This window comes from Acartia tonsa, chromosome 6 (assembly GCF_053477335.1).
Source record: "Acartia tonsa isolate MP-2025a chromosome 6, ASM5347733v1, whole genome shotgun sequence".
NCBI lineage: Eukaryota > Metazoa > Arthropoda > Copepoda > Calanoida > Acartiidae > Acartia > Acartia tonsa.
The window spans coordinates 469,003-491,432 of record NC_137265.1 but is presented as its reverse complement, the minus strand read 5'-3'; the positions used below and the strand labels follow the sequence as shown (position 1 = coordinate 491,432).

Below are 22,430 nucleotides of genomic sequence, written 5' to 3'. Positions count from 1 at the left end.
CTATTCATTTTGGAATAAAAAAATAATGTTTATTTTTATGGAAAAACTTTAATAAAATGATTGAATTTTTTGCTGAAGTATATAGCAAATATAATAAATTTTTACTTTTTGAACAATTTAAATCTTAAATATCATTCTTTCTATAAATTTAAACAATTTTTCTATTGTCTTTATACCGGCTCAGACATACCGAAATTCTGTTAATGATTTTATAAAATAAACCAAACTTTTTCATTACATTTTAAAGAAAGTTTGAAGACAAATATTAATAGCGATTTATTACAAAATTATTTCCTAAGTATTGATTTTTTTGTTTTTATCTGCAAGCGAAGAAATGGCTTTTTTTCTTATAGTTTAATTATTGCTCAGACTTTAACATTAACTTCGTGTGGAATTGAGCTTGACATTTTAATCAATTTTTTTTCTAACTTCTTGGAGCTTTTAAGAAATTATTGTACGAAAATTACTTAAAAAACAAGGAATGGTAAATAAAAATGAATTCTGAAAAAACTAATTCGTGATCTCTTTAATAAAACATATTTTGGAAAGTATCAGATAAAACAAATTGATAAAAGTAAAATAAACTTCTAAATGACCCCCTTTTAAATAAAATTAAACAAGGATGACAACATCCATAAAAGCGAAGCTCTGAAATGGAAGGACAAACGAATATTAACACTTGTAGATTGTCAGAACTGAATTAGCAGAATATTAATGCTTCAGTACAAACAATATTTTAAGTAAATTTGTTGCAAAACTGCATAAATAGATAATACTGTTTAAGGACATACTTAAATTTTTAGGACTTGTTTATAGAGATGCTTTGCTTATAACATTGTACCTTGTTGTAATAGGAATCAGTTTTCAAAAAATCTGAAGAATCGGATAATTTGTTATCAAAAAAGTTAAAAATCGACATGTTTCAAATGGATGTACGGACATTCTGGTATTGATTATAGGGTTGCTACGCTTTCTAAATTGTACCTAACTATTACAGGAATCATCATGCAAAGTTTGGAATCGATATGACAATTCTAACTTGTTTAAATTAACAAAAAGAGCTAACTCTCTGTGACTGAGGTACGGAAGGACGTACGGACGGACTGACCAGTATCATAGAAAAGCTTCGCTTTAAAAAAAAAGTAAAATTATGTAAATGTCAAACTACGGACCACCCCTACACGCTGCAGATACACTCCGTGATGTAACTTAAATTCTTTCTTGCACGTTCGCACCATATCAATAACTTCTTCTTTCAGGAAAGCTAATTTTCTCTTAGTAAGTCATCTGAAATAAATATTTTTTTTAGTATTTATAGGCTTAACTGAAAGGCAAAAATATTAATTCGGCACTAATATAAATACCAATGAAATTATTACCTACTGCTACCTAGTTAAAAAACCATAACTGGAAATTACTTTTGGATATAGTCCCTTTCATAACATCGCACCATATGGGGCGATTCTTCGTATTTTTCACAGTAGCTTTTTTCCTATTTATTGCCTCTGCGGGAGGCTTTAACCCAACGGGCCATTACCTAACCCTGTGGGGCAATCATCTAACCCAATATAACCTAACCTAACCTAGCCTAACCTAAAATAACCTATAAAAAGCCATTTTAAAAATACAAAGAATAGCCCCATATGGGGCGATGTTACATAAGGGACTATTCACTATTCCCTTACTTTTCTCAAAATTAGGTACCTAATAAGAATGAAATGATAACCGAAAAGCAATCTTCTAACTGTTAATAATTAGTGGCAAAGGTACAGTATGATTAAAAATGTCAATCTGTATGTCTTTCCCTTCCTAAAATTCCATTAATTACAACATATTTTCTTAATATTTAAATTTCTATGCTTTGTTTTGATAAAAAATGTATATATACCGTAACCATTTTGTTGTTCTCCTGGAAACCTAGGCAGTATCACATTTTCTGCTTGTTTGCATTTTATACAAGATTTCACCTGAAAAATATTAAAGATTCTTATAGTGTTGCTTCGTTTTCCAAGTCATACCTAATTGTTATAGAAATCATCATGTAAAGTTTTAAATCGATAGGACAATTCTAATCTGTTTAATTTAGCAAAATGAGCTAACCGTAATGGACAGACGTACAGACAGACCGACCCTTAAATTATAAAAAGCTTCGCTTTTAAAATTTGTATAAAATCATCACTAGACTAAATTTTATTTTGTAATGTAATGCCCTCTAAAATGGAGAACTATATCAACATACAAAAAACGTATTACTATATATAAAAGGATACAAATATTATATTATATCTTGTCAATAAAACATTTGAAAAAGGAAACCAAAAATCGCCATGTGTCACTAAATTTTTATTCAGAAATGTGTGTGTATATTGAGACGCTTGTTTGTGTATGTATTTCTTTCTAATATTGCCATACACTGAGCTATAATCAACAGCAGAAAATATATTCTATTAGCGTAGCTACTTTATAACTCATTTATTTTAAATTTGATTAATGAAAGATATCTAAAAGCAATTTAATTATTAATTTTAAAAAAATAAATACAATAATTTCTATAATCATAACTGCAAACAAATATTCCATAATTATTTTTACATTATGATTTTAAAACAATTAAAAGTAAAAATTTTCTGTCTGTTTGTTTATTGTTTACATTTTTATTATTGCGCTGGTTAGCATAAGAATGCCCCGTCATGTTGCATGATTTCTCGTGACGTCATTCATATTTTAGTCCCCAAAGTCAGTCAGAAACTGCTAAATTCATGCCATTCCCTTTAAGCCAGTCCCCAAAGTCTGAGACTCCTAAAATATGAATATTCAATCCATTGTCCCCTCCCTTTCTCCCTGGATTACAATCAATGTGCAATAAGTGAGTTGGGATTTTTCGGCCTTTTATTTAATTAAAAAGCCATTTAGTTGTAGCCCTCTATCTCTAATATATCTATAATACAAAGTAGCTTGATGTCTGTCCGTCTGTCCGTCCGTCTGGGACACACCCAACCCCCTGAAAAATGAAAATTCCCCCCCCCAAAAAAAATTATTGGGAAACTACTTCACATAAAATTAGCAGCACCAGAAAAAAATTACCTCTTGGGCATAGCCCCTAGAGGCTAGGGGCGAAGCCGCTAGTGTACATATAAAACAAGATAGAAAAAAACAACTTCATACTACATTTCAAATTTGTAAACCATTTAAAAAAAAATTATTTACAGCAGGAGAGCATACAAAATGCATTGTGTTACAAGTAAGGCTTTTTTTATTAAAGAATATTACATAGGAATACAAGCTCTTGGTGATCATCAGTTTTTCTATTTTTGTATCTCTCTAATAACAATGTTGCCAGGAAGGATTCCAACACCAAGCTGACAGTTTCAAAACATCATTGTGCCTGCATAGTTTTAAGGTTATTAAATTTCAATAAAAATGTAGTTGAATCAATATTTAAAAACAAGGATGACACCATACATAAAAGCGAAACACTGAAACGATAGGACAAACGGACATTAATACTTGTATAGTGTCAGAACTGAATAATCAGAATATAAATGTATAAGAGTCGAACCAAAATTATAAGTAAATTTGTTGAAAAACTGCTGGATACAGGATAATGTTTATGGATAAACTTACATTTTTAGGACTTAATTATAGAATTGCTTTGCTTATAACATTATACTTTGTTGTCCCAGGAATCAACATACCAAAAATAAGATCAATCGGATCACATGAAAATTTGTTGTTAAAAAAGTAAAAAAATCTACATGTTTAAAATGAACGTTCGGGCATTCTGGTAATGATTATAGAGTTGCTACGCTTTCTAAATCGTACCAAACTACTGACGTATGAGGGGATGTACGGACAGACCGGAATATGAGTATAGAGTAGCTTCGACGCAATAATATATCAGTAATTTAACACAGGTATTTTCATAAAAAAATTGAACATTTATTATACATATATCTGGCAGAACTGGCAAATTAATAGGTTATATATTTATAGAATATGGATCAGGATTAGGTTAATGAAAAGCTTTGGCGTCTCGTTTCTGGACAGGCCAGAAACCATGTGCACAAAGGATAAGGAGTTAAGACTGTCGACAACCTAGGCATATAGGCTTACAGTCTACCGAATATAGACAAGTGGTGAGATGTTCACACAAAGGCCTATATATATCAACTCACTCTGGATACAACAGGATGGGACACGGTGGCGGTTCATCAGTGTAGGTCTGGCTCAGTTGGAGAACTAGAGGAATGTGGACAGGGATAGATATGTATAAACTCAGATGATGGAAGCAGGATGCCACACTCGCCTCCTCTTGAGTGAACAAGAAATGTTCAACTCACAATTGACCAGCGCGTCGGCTTCGACGGGTGGCTGTTGTGGGGGCAGGTCCCTTGATTTCGGCCATAGCCTTGCGCACTATGTCTACAGGATTAGAATCCACGGGATTGGATGGCTCTGGAGCTCCAACAGCATTCTGAAGAGCCTGTACTCCTTCACAAGGAGCCTGGGCCACTTGGCCCTCAGGAACGGCAGCAGCCTGCCTGGGGATTGGCTGGCAGATCAGGGAAGAGCTTGCTTATCCTGGTGTCCAACTCCTGGTCACTGGTCTCATGCGCAGGAACGTCGCCTTCCACAGAGTCAAGGACCACGGGGTTGCCCTGTGGATCGGTTGGCCTATATTCATCAGAACATTCTGACCCATAGTGGGAGATCAATTCTACGCCATCATCATCGGGTTGCGGTGCGCCCTCGGCGGGATGGGGTGCCTCTGTGTCAGCCGAATTCTGCTCGACAGGTACATTTAAAATATTACAACGAGTATTAATATATTTAATAATTTTGTCAGAACTTTGGTCTAACAATCTACTAGTGGACTCTATAACAGAGCACATGCGCGCTTTCAATTCGCCGGTCGACTCTTCGGCGGAAATTTCGATAAGTCATTTGTCACGGTGTATGTGTGACTTCTCCATAGATGAGGAGTGGCTAGCGATTTTAGATTCCAGACTTCTCTGGAAAGGAAGGAGGGCTTCCTCCATAGCCTCTTTTACAGTAGAGGATAGGACTTGTTTCCATTCCTCAGCGGTCACCCAAAAAGCTTTAGGTTCATTTTTCCCAGCCTCTGCTGATGCTTCTTTTGTTTTAGGGGGTAACGGAGGCAGACGAATTTCCACCTTAGCCTTCTTGGCTGCTGGGCCGCCGCTGCCTGTTGGTGTTGGCGGCCTTTTATCTACAGCTTTTGGGGCTGTTTTTATGGCGACTACCTCTAATTCAGGTGAGGCATTACGTTTTGGTGGTGATTCCACCCGATTTTTCTGCGGTTCCCCTCCCCTGGGTATTGTATTTTGCTCCATTAAGGGCTTGACCGTAGGTCTAGCCTTATCCGAATATTCACTGGCTTCTAATCTTTTAGCCTGCCGCAGGTTTTCCTGCTGCTCAAGGAGTCCTGGGGGAACGGCTTTGCCAGCGACACGATAGACGTGTATAGCCTTACTGACACATTGAAGGTCAGTAAGGTTCTCAGGGTTACGTGGCTTTACTCGAGGCTGAATGGGGTACCTGTTTTCATCAGGCTCATAATAGGCATCGTCATGGCCCTGATGGTAGCCCTGGTTGTCCTCATAATAATAGTCATCTTCCGGATAGAAGGGAGCCTCTTCATAACCACGACGGTATGAAGGGTGGCTGGCGCCTTGAGAGTGGTGGAATCCCCTTTGAAAATTTCGCCTGGGATATCCTAAAATAAAAATACAAAACTTAAAATTAAAAATCTTAATTCCTTATACCGAATAAGGAAATATTTTTACAAAGACAACCTTAAGGAACGGCGACCTTATAGGTATATATATGTCCGATTCATGGTCGTCCGTGTTGGGGATATTAGTTTTCCTCATTATTTGTAAAATCCCGTAATTCGTGTGTTTCACTCGTACCCCCCTCTTTGTACGCGTGAATTTTGGTGCAGGCTAATATATATATGATAAAAGCGATGCATAGTAACGACCCTATCCCTGTAAGGATGGCCGCCAGTACTAAAACCATATGGTACCAAGTGCTGGATAAAAAGTCAACCACCTTATGGTACGTTCGAATGAACCAGGAGTCTGTAATTTTAACTTCAAAATTATTTGAATCCGCGGCCAACTGGCTGAGGTATAATTCCTCGACGCTTTCCGAGAAATTAGTTTTTTCTAGGCCTTGCCAAGAATGGTAAAGGAATAGGCTAGTTGGCTTATCCATAAGGTATTGGTTTGCATTTAATATTTGCATTCCCTGTCCTTGATTCCCAATAAATTTCCCTTGGTACAAGTGTAGAAAAATAGGGTTTTTGGAGCATTTGGTTGGTGTCAGATGGGTTGTGTTGACCAATCTTCGGGAAAACGGTGACACCCCCATGGTCTTATTATTAATCGAAACCGAAAAATGATCTACAAATCAGGGTAAATTTTCTCCCAAAGAAACATTAATTTTAAGATTATCGCACTGTATTACTAGGTCAAGTTCGCCATGCGCCCTAACTAATTTTTTGCGATGGGTCTGAATACTACTTTTAGACAGAAAATGGTTCTGTAAGCAGCGGTTTTCTGGGACAATTAATTTACTATATTGTTGGTAAGAATAAAAAATCTCTAATGATAGCATGTCATCTTTTTCCTTAGCGTTTAAAAGGGGAAAATAAGGTTTTAAAGAGTTTGTGAACCATACCATTAGATTATCAATGTTAGTTTTGTAATAGGATAATTCGGGGATTAAGTTTTTGAAATGCATTTTATCTTTCAGTTCTAACGCAAGCGTAATTTGGGGATCAATCACTAAATATTTTTGGTCACCCTGTTCTCCTTCAAATGTAAACAATGAAATATTAAAGATGTCTACCATTCGCCAAGGAGAAGTGAATTTTTGTGAGTTATCAGATTTATCATCCGAGATAATGCGGTCATAACCTAATCTAAGATTGTGGTCTAGGCAATTGTTTCCCACCCAATGACTTCCCAGGTAACAGCCCGTATTTGTTTGTAATAATTCGACAGGTTCAGCCTGAACTCCTATTTGTTTTTCCTCAAATGTCCCAGGGATAAAAATGCTATTCACGAATACGCCGTGTCCCTCGCAGGCGGGGTCGACGCCGTTAAGGAGGTTGTTGGGGTAAGAAAGCGTTCCATTTACGATGAAACGCGTGTATGACATTTGGTGTTCATACACTGAAACAGATTTTCCTTCAAAGTTAAATATTTTAGTATTGGACATGTCATGGCAGTCTTCATAAGATACAAGACTTGGTATCTCCACCAGCGCTGGCGCTGCAAGATGGACATGACTGTACCTGCCACAATACCAGTAATGTGTACTGGTTCGGAGGTGGCAACAGATTCCAGGTATGATTTTTCTTTCAACCTTTTGGAGCAGGTGAAATCGTTTTTGTTCGGTATTAGTGATATTAAGAAACGTAGCGCATTCAGAGATTTTTAGGCGCGGGTTTTTGTTTGCCATGCATTGGGTCGCATCTATTTGTATTATTTCGGACGCATTTGGTTTTGCCAAAATAATAAAAAGCCTCACGAATCCCCAAATAAAATTACCTCGAGTTCCTGGTGCTTTTGCCAAATGATGCTGCATTTTAATTTTATTTTTATGCCTGGTGTCCTCTCTGAAATATGTTAATCCGTTAGTTTTTAACGTATTTGTTTAGATTATTGTTATATCTATATACATACATGATAGTATTAATATATAAAGCTATATACAGTTATCAATTTCATTTTATATACATTTATTTCTTCCTTCTAATTGGGTTATGTAGTCCAATTTGGACATGTATACGGTTATCCCCCCCTTGTGACCTAGTCTTTCTTTCTTCTTCTAATATATATTTAGGTACTACGCTTTGTTTGTTAACATTAATGACTTTTTCAGGGCTGGATTGTTTGGGTCGCTGCGCAAAGAATGATGCCTCAGATGGGACAGTGTCTTCTAAGAAACTATTTTCAGCCTGGATGTTAGGACCGGGTGACTGATCTGTGCCAGGCGGTTCCCAGTCTTTGGGCTGTGGTTCAAATGGTGAGTTTTTTTCCACTATTTCCCCTCCCCCTTCACAATCTACCTCCCCCTGAGGTACGTTCTGATTAGGTTCAGGGTTTTCCCCAGTAAATTCATTGTCACCGTTGTCTAGGTAGGTAAAATCATTATTTTCCATGCCCTTATTATCGTTGATTTCGGTTAGTCCCGTATTATCTATTGTTAAGGTTATTTCCTCTGACGGGACAATTTCTTCGATAGGAAAGACGTTAAAGGAAAGTGTTTCCCCCAATAATTCTACTTTAGAATCTATTTTTCGTATTTTATCCCGGCTAACAACTTGATTGGTCTTAATTGGATTTGACCCAAAGGGACTGAGTTCAAAAAGTGCCTCCGAGAATTTCTTGGTTACGATAAAAGGACCCCCGTAAAAAGATTGTAATTTCTTGCTAATCCCTACCTTGACTAGATTAAAGAAGGCAAAACATACACCATTCACAAAAATAGGTGACGAAGCCTTTCTCGATTTATTTTGAAATTCTAAATAGATTTTAGATTTCTTGGAAACTTGTGCAATAATTTCTTCCAAATTTTTTAGGTAATCCAAGTAAGATATGCAATCAATATCCTGCCTATTCTGCAGGATTGGCGAGAAGAAATCGAGATTTAGAGTTGGTTGCCTGCCGAACATCAGGTAAAATGGCGTATACCCCGTTCTTCTTGACGTACTTGCGTTAATCACAAAAGTTGTCAAAGCTAGTTTTCTTGCCCAGTCCTTACTTTCGAATCGGTCATCAGATCTTAATCCTGCGTAAATACTTTGGTTATGCCTTTCACATGGGTTACTATTAGGGTTTCTTGGAGGGATAAGTTTAGTTTCAATGCCTAATTCATCCATAACCTTTCGAAAGACTTCCCCGGTGAAATTGGTTCCCCTGTCACTCCTTAGTGACCTAAATAAGCCATAGGTGGGCACCACCTGTTCGAGGATTACCTTTACCATGCTTTCCATGGGATGGGCGATTACGTACCTAGAGAATAAATCCACTAGGATAAATATGTAGCGGACATGTTGTCCTTGAAAATAGTTAGGAGTTAGGGGACCAATAAGGTCTACTGATACCTGGCCAAAAATCTCGTGACTAATGGCCGAATGGGTAATAGGTTGTTTATGTTTAGGTACCTGTCCTATTTTTCTTAGACAAGTAATACAGTTTTTGATGCGTGATTCCACAAATTTATTGATTCCTATAAGGAAAAATCTTTCATTTATTTTGCGGATGGTTTCGTTCACCCCCTTGTGACCTACAATATTATTATGTGCTAATTCGAAAACTTTATTGTATAATCCAATGGGTACGACGGGTCTTTCAATAAAAGTCCCATTGCTGAGGGGTTGTCTAAATATCAGAAGTCCCTCCATAACATATAAATGTTCCATTAATTTAAAAAGGACCTCTTTTCGGCCGGTTAGTTCTGCTTTCTCAAAGCTTGACAACTGCTTTTTTTCGAATATCCACCTACGAATGTCAAATAATATTTGATCTTTTTGTGTTTCAGATTGCCAGACATTGTTTACACCGACCTCAGATGCCGCATGTAGCTCAAAGATCTGGTCTTGATAGGGACAATCCTGTTCATACGGGTCCAAGGTAAATGGACTAGTGCATTTTTCGCAATCGGTTTCCTTATGTTCTTTGCATAAAAATTGGCCTCTAGACAAATTGTCAGCGTTGCAGTGTTCCCTCCCCTTCCTATGAATTACTGTAAAGTCAAAACTTTGGATAAAAAATATCCAACGTAAAGTTACCCCATTTATTGTTCCTTTTTGCCATTTTTTGTAATGATCTAAGGAAATTGAATCTGTTCGAACAATGAAGTTTCTAAATCTTAAGTAATGGAGGAATGTTTTAAGGACAAATACTAAACATGCTAACTCTCCTTTATAACTTGGATAATTTTTCTCTGCCCCATTGCATTTTTTGGAACAAATCCCAATAATTCTTTCTTCACCCCCTTGTTTTTGGCTGAGAATTCCAGCAAAATAACTTGTTGAAAAATCAACATCTACTATAAAGGGGTTTGGATTATCCCATTGGGGATAACCTTTACTTATAGAATTCGAAAACATATCTATGAAATTTTCCCAATCTTTTGATAAGGAATCGGTCCATTCGATATTTTTGTCATTTCTGTGTTTGTCAAGAGTACAAGAATTTTTCGCATAGGATGGGAAATAGGCCCTATAATAATTGGAGAAGCCAAGGAAACGCTGAAGTTCCTTGCCTGTCCTTGGCCTGCTCCAATTTTTAATTTGTTCTAAATACGCGGGGTTCATTTTAAGTCCTTGGGAACTGACTATGTGACCTAAGTATGTACATTCGGATGTAAAAAGTTTGCATTTGGCTAGATTTAGTTTAAGCTTTGCTATTTTTAGGACTCCGAAGAGTTTTCTGAGATGGTTCAGATGTTCATCAATATCCTTCGAAATTACAATAAGATCATCAAGGTAAGAAATAATGAATTCGTACAGCCCCGGGATAAGGGTAAGGACTCTGTCCATCAAATGGCAGAACACTGCTGGTGCGTTACACAGTCCGAACGGCAGTTTCTTGAATAGATACTGCCGATTCAGGGCTGTGAACGCAGTTAAATGTTTACTTTCCTTAGAAATGGTTAACGCATGGAAAGCACTAGTAAGATCAAGGGTACTAAACACATTACCTGTGCCTAGTTTTTCTAGGTTACTAGAAATTAAGGGAAGGGGCCAGTTAATTTTTCGCGTCACACTATTAAGTGCACGAAAATCGATAACGAACCTAAGTTTACCTTCCCCCCCAGCCGTTGGTTTTTTCTTTACGGCAAAGATGGGGGAGGACCACTCGCTGTAGCCCTCCTCTATGATGCCCCCCCTTAACCAATTTTCTATCTGTTGTTTTAATTTGGTTTCATACAACGGGTTTAATTGAATGTTTCTGGCTTTAGTAGGTTTAGCCCCAGGGATTAAGTCTATTTTATACTGCAAGAGGTCGCAATTTCCGATATCAGCATTGTCGACTGAAAATATATCAAAATGATCAAGGCATAATTTTATTACTTTTTCTTTCATCCCTGGGTTGTCTTTAATTAAGTCACTATTTTCTAAGTTTAATTTTTCCCTAATGAATTTAATTCTTTTAAGAAGTGTAGTTCCTGATAATTCATTTATTTGATTAATATCTATATTACAGGAATGTTGGAGATCTGCTTCAAATTCGAAACAATATCCAACTTTGACATTCTGAAGCAAGGTAATATTTTTCCCTGCTAAGTTAACAAAATTTGCCCAACACTCCCCCCTCTCATTTATGTTATAAATACCTTCCATGAGCATCAAGCCGTTGTGGCTTGTCATCTTGGAATTATTCGGGGATATGTACAGCTTCCCGTTATTTCAAGGTTAGGTACCGTTATTACCGCTGTGTTTCCCCCAGGCAAAAATGTTGTTTTCTTTGCTAGTTTTACACATGTTTTATTTTGTTTTAATGTCCCAGTACCCCCCTTTTTACTCCAATTTATTCCAGGGATAAGGGAATTTTGTTTCGACTGAACATTATTCGTGGGAATTAGGGGTATGTTTTTACTTTCCTCAACTATGTTAATTGTTGAATTTTCTATTAGGATGTGCTCTCCAGTGGGGAGCTCAAATGAAAATTTATCTAAGAGCAAATTAATTCGGTTAATTTTGAGGAATTCGTAGCCTAAATTTATAATTTTAGACGTCATTTCAGGAATATAAAATGTTTCCTCAAATAATTGATCCGATCCATTAAAACTGAATTTTAAATGTACATGTCCTATGATATTTACTGGTTTTAAGTCTACAGATAATGCACTAAGGTTGGCCGGGGTAAATGTGATTTTATTATCATCTAAGATTTCTTTAGAAATAAGGGACCTAAAATTATTTCCTGTATCCACGAGAGCGTGTTGCAGGAATTCCCCCCCCGTGGGGTTAAAAACTTTTAATTTTGCACAGATAGGCATTATGAAATTCTTAATTATATTTTTAGACGGAGCCTAAGATGCATGTTTTCCAAGATCCCGAGCCCTGCGATTAAACAATGATAATCCTCACACAGAGATTTTCTATGCTCCAGGTATAATTGGGTGTCAAATCTTTTTAAATCATTCAGGGTTTTAACAATGTGATTAATTGTTAAAATTATTTTATATAACTTTCTGGGTTTCATTAATTTTTATTAGCGCTACTATTTAGCTCAAGAAATTTCTTAAAAAAGAGTATAAGAATGTTGAAAGTTCTAAAGAAACTATTAAATTCTGGTACTGGTCCTCCTTTATATACTATAATATGGAATTATTAGTGTAGAAACCTATCGGAATAAAATTGAACTAAGTTTGAATTATTTAAATGCTAAAAAAGAATAGCTTAAAACTAAATGTTCAGCTTGTAAATAACAAGAGTTTAAAAACTGACTGAGTTACTTCTTGATTTCCATCTGTATTTATACAGATTTAGGACTGATACCCCCCCCCCCCCGTGGGGTAAAATAATGTTAATTAAATTAGGATTTAAATCATAATTTAAATGATTTAAGATTAGCGCTGTGTTACAGCTCAAAATAATTAAGATATGTCAAATACACTTAAGAGGATCTACCCTGACTGATTTTTTTTTTGATTTTCTTTGGTATTTATACCAAATTTGAATAAAGGGGTAATTATGGGGTAATATATATATGTATATATATTTGATATTTTGAATATAATTAGTGCTGAAGTCAGCCTCAAAAAATAAGGAGTGGTTTGTGGTAACTGCTTTGTTTGTGACTGGCCTTGATTAACAGTATTCTTTCGATTTTATATAGTGGTCTTTTATTCTGTTGGCGATCCTAGCGGAAGTTAATTTAACTAAAATATTTTTATTCTGCTAGTGATCCTAGCGGAAAATAATTTAACTAAAATGTTAAAAGTTTTTTAATTACGTGTCAAGTAATTAAGTCTTAATGCTGCGTTTGCAGCTCAAAAAATGAGAAGAGCTTGCTGAAGGCCTTTCCATAAACAACTGATTTAAATTCGAATATTCATTCGTATTTATACAGATTTGAAATAAACCCCCCCCCCTTTTTTTTCTTTCCATATGTATTTGCCAGGGTATTGGCTTCAAAGATGTGTTGAATGAACAGTAAAGATCTAGATTAACTTAAATTTCATTTTTCAATCCTATTTATATGGACCGCGAGAGCATTCGAGGTGACATCTTTCGGATACATAATAAATTAAATATAATTCTATTATTGTCACTATGCAGAATACAATAATATTAACCCATATGAATCCGTTATTATACATTATTGCTGAGATACTTCAGCCACAAAGAATCAGGGATCAAAAGCAAATTGGTACAATTCTCAGATCAGATTGATACTGAAGCTTCATTTCAAAAATCATTGCTTATATATAGAAAATTTGCTTAAGTTCCCCCTAGCGATTAAAAATTGAACTAAAATGTTTTAAATCCATGTAGTATGTACATACAAGTATACGATATTTACATATTAAATAGTACCATGCGATATTAAAACAATTTAAAAATTACTAATTAGATTAATAAGTATTCACTCGTGGGCTTCTTTATTAAAACTATTAATTTTTTGAAACGGATGGAAAGTTTTAAGTGCATGTGAAATGCTCCCCAGGATGCATCCCTCTCTTCCCCAATTTCCTGCCTTGACTTAGGGGTAATGGAGAAAAAGGGGGAGAAATTATTTTATGCATTGCTTATTCATATTTAATAATAATGATTTGTTTTATTTTTCCCGCGCCAAAACATTGCCTGGCAAGGGATATTTGATATTAAGGAATTTGCAAGCTAAGCTTGACATGGGATATTTTGTTTATCTTTTTGTATCAAAATATGAAACTCATTCAGCTAATTTTATATTTCTGGGATAGGGACAATTAATATCGCAAGGTTTATATCCCTTTTCTTTTACATATAATGGACATGATTTTTAACATGCGCTTGCATCTGTTTTTCAATTTCAGTTTCATCGCTGACCTCCTGATCCATCTGGTTGATGGTTTTACGCGCATATTGTTCAGGTATTTTATTGCTATTACCCGAAGTTCCCTTATATGGGGTAAATTTATTTCGTGTTTTCCCAAAGCGGGAATCGGGATGCGGGGGCTCCCCAGCCTTCTTTTTGTTACATTTTTGTACTACGTGACCAGGGATATTACAATGCCAACATTTAAGATTCTTACTTCTCCCGTTAAAGGCTCCTATAACACCCTCGATTTGATCCCATGCAATAGGGTCATCCTCATGATCTACCCAAGAGGGAACCTCATCAGGTTCATTGGATAAATCTTCCTGATACACTGCCGTGTTAGTGGGGGTATTATCTTCGATAATGCTGATTATGGGTTGTTTTTTCGTTTCAGCAGAATTTTTGGGTAGGAACATTTCCATGGCTTGGGAATAGCAGGCCGAAAGGTTTTCCTTGCTAATGTGGCCAGACCCGTCCCAATTAACGTATCTCTGTCCGAGATTAATAAGCCCGTTATAGTCGTACAAAAATTGCATACTTTCGACATAATTTGCCATGTCCATGGCAAGGTTTGAGTACAATAGGTTTTTTGCTAACATTAAGGTAAAATTCCTTCCACTTCTTTTTGGGGATTATGCCAGGGTTCATGAGTTTAAATACCTTAAGTTTATTTTCAAAGAACGTGTCAAGGGGTTGATTAGCCTCCTGTTTTAGGTTATAGAAATACTGCGAGGCTTCTTCTGGATCCGAGAAAGGAGTAACCAGCCTTCTGATCATCAGGTAATAACTTAGGGCAGATAGAGCCTGATTTCTCTCAGGTGTAATTAAATCCCCAAGTCGTTCCCCTCTAGAATCAAAAATTCGCTGGTACAGAATATCCTTGAAAAGAATTGGGTCACAGATTCTGTATGTTTTTGCAACCCTCCACAAATTAGCAAAGAAGTTGTCAAAATCAGCTCTACCGTCCCATTTAGGGGCATCTCTCGCAAAATTGGAATCCCACTTTTGTCCCTTGATAAAACACTCTTTAATAAAATCATCGTCGGCACTACTAGTTGCCGGCGTCCCGGGTGTGCTTCTGGTGGAAACTCTTGGTGCTACATTGGGTGCAGACCTACGAAGAGGCTCTAACGACTTAATCCTATCAGGGATAAAGGGAAACTTTTCCAGTAGACTTTTTTCATATTCTGTTAGGGAAGTTTCCCTTACATTCATCCAATTGTCATTGTCTACTGGGCTTACAAAGCCTACAATTGAATAAGCCATACAACCTGGAGCTGTAATTCTATCTTTGGCAACCCATTCGGTCACGCTTACCTTTTGTTGGACCGATAATCGGTCATAAAAAGTGGCATTAATTGAATCATCCCCTATGGCATTAAGATGGGTCATGTTAAGACTTTCATTTAACGTTTTTTCCGCAAACAAGGGGCCTAAATTTCCGTCCGCTGGGAGTTTTGATACTCTACGCTTTAGATCTATGATATCAGTATCGGCCAATAATCTGCGATGTGCTTCTGTTTCCTGAAACCCTGCCCATTTTGTTTCCATTTCTAGCTTCATAATATCGGATTCTTGTTTTATCATATCTCTATAATGTGCCGAATATTCGTTTAGAGAATTGTTTAGCGCTTCCCGTACAAATTCTTTTATTCTTTCAGGGGAAAGTGGATCTGGCGGAGGCGGAGTGTTATTAGAGGCATTCGGAGGAGGCGGAGGGGGCGGAGCTGTTTTAGTTTTCTCGCCAACCCCCTACTCACCCTTTTTGGCATCCGAACCACCGGTCATAGTGATGGAGCTGTAGTGTTCGTTAACACTGTTTGTCTACCACGAACTTTTTAAGAACTTGGAAGTATCCCTTTCTTCCTGTTTAGGAAGAAAATATGTGAAAATAATACTAGTGTGAAAAAGGCGGGTTCCTTTTTATCTTTATTTGGCAGCTTGCCACGAAATACTTATTAGCAATATTTTGTAACAAATTGTTACTGTAAACTGTTTCCGTGAATAAACCTAGTTTATCTATTCGGAAAATATTTATTTCACTTTGCAATCGAAGCTACTTAGCGATTTGGCTTTGTCTGTACGTTAATAATTACCACTATACCTTCCCCCCTCAAAAATGAGTGGTAGACAGAACTGCGCCAAAATGACGTATGAGGGGATGTACGGACAGACCGGAATATGAGTATAGAGTAGCTTCGACGCAATAATATATCAGTAATTTAACACAGGTATTTTCATAAAAAAATAGAACATTTATTATACATATATCTGGCAGAACTGGTAAATTAATAGGTTATATATTTATAGAATATGGATCAGGATTAGGTTAATGAAAAGCTTTGGCGTCTCGTTTCTGGACAGGCCAGAAACCACGTGCACAAAGGATAAGGAGTTAAGACTGTCGACAACCTAGGCATATAGGCTTACAGTCTACCGAATATAGACAAGTGGTGAGATGTTCACACAAAGGCCTATATATATCAACTCACTCTGGATACAACAGAATGGGACACGGTGGCGGTTCATCAGTGTAGGTCTGGCTCAGTTGGAGAACTAGAGGAATGTGGACAGGGATAGATATGTATAAACTCAGATGATGGAAGCAGGATGCCACACTACTAAAGGAATCATCACCATGCAAAGTTAGAAATCGATAGGACAATTCTAACATGCCTAAATTAATGAAAAAAGCTATCCATTACAGACGTACGGATGGACGTACGGGCGAACCAACCCTAATTATAGAAAAGCCGCGCTTTTAAAAACAAGGATGACAACATCCATAAGAAGCAAAGCACAAAAAATCATGGAATGGACAAACAGACAAAGTAAGTTCTTCAACAAATGTTCAGTTCTCATAAAGCTGGAAAAAAAAGATAATTTGCAAAAATCCAACAAAAACTGTAATAGTTATTTCTCACATCGTATTATAAACGGCTTTCCGCGGATATAGAAAGTACATTTATGAGATTAAAACTAGTTTTTTAGCCCTGAGGTGCCGAAGGCACCGGCTAAAAAAACTGGTTTTCTTATGATTGTACATTTCTATATTCGTAGAAAGCTGGATATAATACGATGCTAGACATAGTTTTTTTGTATGGATGAGAACCGGTTCTTATCCACCGGATTCGAATGAATACGAGAAAAGCTTTTATATCTTTTAAAGCACAACCAGAAGGTAGACAGACAAAAAAATATATTGATTAAATCTTCATAAAAAATTTCAGCTGTCAACTCTTAATAGCAGCCAAAAAAATCACATTTCCTCTGTTAACTATTTTTAATATAAAAAATGCTTTCAGTATGGCTTTGAAATGAATAATATCCACAGGATTAGAACAGATTCTCAGCCATACTGGAAAGTCAAATATAGCATTATATTACAGATAATTTTCCAGGAATTATGATATTGATAACAGCCCTTGGTGCTAAAAAACTGGTTAAAATTCTTTAATTTTTCATTTTGATATTCCCAAAAAGCTATCTACAATATGATAGGATAATTAAGTATTTTTATTTTATTTCAGATAATGGACAAATATACCTTAGAATATAGATGAAAGGGTTATATCCAGTATGATGCTCTATCAGGGGCTTTGTTAGGCATGTGTTGTAGCTCAGAATATTAGGTTGGTAATCATATTCAGCTCTTTTTACCTGTCAATAAGAATTAGTTATACAAATCTAAATATAAAGTAATAAATTACAAATTAAATTTATTTTAAAAATTATTTGAAACAACAAACACACATACCAAAAGGTTGTACTGACATGGAAGAACATAAACCTTTAAAAATGAAATATATAAAAAAAAACTAAGGTGATGGTAATGGAAGTAATACACCTTCACTAACTCTGGGTAGGGTTAAACCACTTAAAACTTTTAAAATTATCTAAATTTGAAATTAGGGGATATTCAACATTAAAGTTGTGAAGTGTTTTATAAAATTTGGTTAGTTTTAGGTAATATACTGAAAAATTAAGGAGTAATATTTTTATTGCAAATAATCCAATCCTTAGAATACATTAACTTTAGATTAAAATATTTTCAAAGGACATCATCAAAACTTAGATGGTCACATGAAGTTTTATTTCAATGTCTAACTGGTTCTTTCTTGGAACTTACCAGTTTCGGATGCTTGTATTGAAGAAGATGAAAGGCACCCTTAAAAAAAATATTAGATCACATAACTTTATTTTTAGCCCTTCTTTGAGGGATGGGTGGCTAAAACCCCAACTTACAGTTTTATATCTCTCATTTTAATTTTGTGAACAATAGGGTTACAACATATTACAACATATGCAATTTTTTTCCCTCAAACTTTGCTTTTGAGTTTTTCTTGATATTTATTTTAGTTTCTTGATATTTTCTTTTAGATAGAATGTAATGGGGGGGGGGGATTTTATATTCTCCCCTCCCAGTGTTTAGTGAGATCCTCTGGAACAAACATACAAACAGACATTCTGTTACTGTTATATTACTTAGCAACCTGTGGTATACCTGGTCTGTATGTGGTGCGTATTTAAACTCCTCTTTTAGCTGTGCAATGTGTTTAGCTGAAACAAGGTCTGGTTGTGCTCTCAATCTCTCAACATTCATTAAGATAACTCCACCATTTAGTGCCTACAATGAATATCATCTTCCATGCCTATGATATTTTCATGATTTTACTTAATGGGAAATTATATCCATTATCATGGAATCTTTTATATTCATATGAGATTTTTTCTGGTTAGGAATACCAAAATATAGGTTGAAAAAAATCTGGAGAATGAAAAAAAATCAAGTTTTATCCTTGCAATTAATGGAGCATATTTTCTTCCTGAATTCCTTTGGTTTGTGTGAGGGTAGGATTATAAAAACAATTGTATATAAAGATTTTACATCCTCTCTAAAAAAAAGGATGGAATTTCCAAGATTATCTACAACCTCCACTATTAGATCAATTTAATGTGATGTAACTAGAGCAAAAAAAAGATTTTATAAAACATAATCTTCAACCTGAAATTGTCCAATCTTTCCCAGTGTTGCAAGAGGATTTTCATGTAGATATCTCCATGCTAAAACTTCATGTGATTCATTTAGGTCTTTTCCCAAAGCAAAAATCTCCTTGCTTAAAAAAGGTGTTTGCAATACTGTTTTAATACTAAGTTTCTAGGGATTTATCTATGATACAAAGTATCCATCTGTCTGTCTTTTAAATATGTTCAAAATAAGTGGTTACATCTCCATTTTTTTTAATTACCTCTTGGGGCAAAGCCCCTAGAGACTAGGGACAAAGCCGCTAGTACAATATATAATGATGCCTTTGTTTATCTCCTGTGTAAAGGAATATAACTTTAAACTTAACTCCAAACAAACATGAATTAATCTAAAACCAAATCACTCCTTTTACTATTTTTGTTTTGATAACTTTTTAAAAAGTTATTCTTCTTTCAAAAATGATACAAAATTTAAAAAAATATTTTACTACTCAAATTTTATCTAATTTAAAAAGTTTTTATTGTATGTTTTCATGAAACCTATTAAAAATATTTTGGGTAATTTCAACAAATGCAGCTGCATAGTTACATGAATTTAAATTAATTGATGTTAAAAAGTATTTTACATACCTAGTCATTTGATTAAAGATGTCAAATAATTGACCAATATCTATCCTAAATATATAAACCTTAGTAATTTCAAAGAAAAAAAATCAAGATTATAAGGAAAATTCATGTATAAAAATGAACAAAAGAAAACTATAACTATACTTTATATCATTTTAAGAAGTTTCTCAGGAATATCTACATTTAGTATTTAACAACCTTTGTTTTTAGATCCTTTTTAAAACAAAAATTTTAAACTCTAAAAAGTTTAATTCTCTAAATTGTGGTTACAGGAGCCATTTAAAGATTTCTGGAGACTCTATAATCACCATATATAAAAAGTTACTAGTTTAATCCCATATCTTACACACAGAGAAAATAAAGATAACAACATTTAAGGATTAATTAAATTACCTAAGTCTGAGATCTGTATCTAGTAGAATTAACTTCTTAATAAAAGGTGGTAGTTCATGCACCAACAGAAAATTAACATACATAAAGTCCTATATTAAAGTGTTTATCATTGATAAACTGCTGAATGATGGCAAAACAAATAATTGCAGGGAAACAAAAAAACAATATTACCATAGCATATCTTTCTTCACACTTGTAGTAAATAGTGTTGTTATTTTTATTTGTTATTTCTTCAATATCTGGTACATCTAAAAAAAACAATTTTACAATTTTAAGAAAGTAACAGGATCTCGTTGTCTGTCTGTACAAATTAATGTACATTGCAGGTTTGTAACTATTTGGTGATGGGCACAAACACCCCCCCCCCCCCCCCCCGATCATTTGAGCCAAGAGGCCTGTAGTAGGGGAGTAGCCACTAGTTATGAAGAGAGTAATAACTTTAACCTGAATTGAGATCATACCAAAATTGAACATCAACTACAGGAATACTGTAATAGTTGTTGCTGCACAAAATTGAAGTAAATTCATCTAAAATATATCAATAATATTATTGTACTTCTACAACTTTATGTATTTATATGAATCACAAAATTTTTAAAAGGAATTTTAGCTAAATTTCAAAATTAAATTAAGTTATTATTAATTTCTATATTTACTATTTAGATATTTTTATTTACCTAGTTCTTTTCTGTATTTATGCTGAAAGAAGGGGTAGGACACATATTGAACCACAAATCTAACAAAGGTATTTAACTTTACTCCAGGGAGGCTTCAAATAATCTCTACCGTGTGGGAGGGAGGGGGCATTAGAAAGTATGAGAGACATCCAAAGACTTGAATTTAAAGCTGTTATTAAAATTCAGGAATATTGAAATCAATTTCACTACCATAGCAATATCATTATGCTTTTGCCCTTAAAAATATTGTTAAGTTCTTCTAGGTGGCGTAGAATACATGAAAGAAAAAAAAACAGCTGATGTAACCTAGACAAATTATTACTCAAGATAGATACTCAAAAAGAAAACTTTTTAAAGTTACACTAGAATATTCATTAGGTGAAGCCACTAATTATTAATAAACTGAGAAATATTGCACCTTGGAAAAACCCAAGAACTTGAATTACTGTCATTTCTCTGCTTATTATAGAATAATTTTCTGTTAAGGATCATCCCAATAGCTTTTCTAAATGTGCCATCTAAAAAATCCTAAATAATATAAAATATTAGATTACAATATAATTTGATAGTTTTATTGATTCTTATGATTTCAAATTTTAATGTCTTCAAACAGTTGTCTATAATTTGATGCAATAAGTAACTATTCCTTCATTAATTTAATAGTAAAGTAAATGTTTGTCAAATCCAAATGTCATACAATGCTCTATTTTGACTTAGAAATGCCCAAAATTCAGACCTGGTTTTCTTTAAATCTCTAAATGTTTAAGTTATATATGACTTTAGACAACTTGGCTACTATTTGAAATAAATGTCCCTGTTTGATTAATAAAAATCCTACTTTACTTCTAAGATCTGTGAGAAAAAAAAAATGTATAGGAGTTCCTTTACTCTCTGAGAAGATAGAGCATAAAAATCTGTGTAAGCGTGACTGTTGCCTAAATAATAAATGAAAGAATAAAGAAATAATAAATGCACATTATTAAATGAAAGATAATCATTGGGACCTATATGGAGTTACACTGCAAAGGAGATTATTATTAATTCTAATTACACATGGCCTACTAATTTTATAAAAGAATAGATTTTAGGTTTTTTTTCAACAAAATAGTTTAATTTACTTATCAACTAATTGCTGATCAGCATCTTGGGGAAGAATGAACTTGACAAACAAGTGCACAAACTCCTGTCCTGGATCTTTCAAATCTTTTGGTTCAAGTATATCTTCAGTACCTGGCAGAAATTAATTATATCTTATACCTTGTTGTAGTGGGATTTGATGTGATCATCTAAGGAAACCAAGAGCATCATGCCATATTCTAATGCTCACTTTAGGATATTAATCTAAGTAACATCCAACAGACAATCAACACATTGATTGCACAACCTTTGTCTGGAAGTCCTAACTGTGTATGGTAATTAGTTGCACTTTCCCCCTAACATTATTTCATGTGCCTGACATTGCAGCAGTAGATACCATTTCTAAAATATCTTGTACAACGCCATGTAGTCCAGACTTGAACAACTCCTGACAATTGTATATCTAACAGTAAACTGATATTTACCCTGATTACTTGATGAAACAGTATGTAACTTTTCTTCTGAACATTCCCCCAATATCATCCAATGACAGCAAAATAAATAAATTATGTTCATTTTCATCTTATCTGAAACTTAATTT

General features: G+C 34.7%; 1 protein-coding gene across 1 annotated transcript; it reads right to left on the bottom strand.

The window, feature by feature from the left end:
- Positions 1-3,235: 3,235 nt before the first annotated feature.
- Positions 3,236-22,430, bottom strand: LOC145321507 (uncharacterized). The gene is made up of 15 exons (XM_080162920.1): positions 22,315-22,430; positions 21,871-21,982; positions 21,591-21,687; positions 21,171-21,280; positions 20,753-20,811; positions 20,520-20,603; positions 20,247-20,323; positions 20,076-20,164; positions 19,686-19,730; positions 19,075-19,186; positions 18,574-18,696; positions 18,199-18,237; positions 17,827-17,859; positions 17,617-17,729; positions 3,236-3,385 (listed from the first exon to the last, which is right to left on the bottom strand). Exons 1-15 carry the CDS (start codon positions 22,409-22,411, stop codon positions 3,322-3,324), a joined length of 1,254 nt encoding a protein of 417 aa, XP_080019046.1. The 5' UTR covers positions 22,412-22,430; the 3' UTR covers positions 3,236-3,321.

Bases quoted from the DNA above. Each gene is read 5' to 3' on its own strand.
- LOC145321507 (XM_080162920.1), bottom strand. From the start codon at position 22,411: ATGAAAATGAACATAATTTATTTATTTTGCTGTCATTGGATGATATTG. The intron at 20,324-20,519 runs GTTAAAGTTATT...TGTTTTTTTTAG, and splicing joins TTGGTATGATCTCAATTCAG to ATGTACCAGATATTGAAGAA. The intron at 17,860-18,198 runs GTAAGTTCCAAG...TCATTTTTAAAG, and splicing joins AATACAAGCATCCGAAACTG to GTTTATGTTCTTCCATGTCA.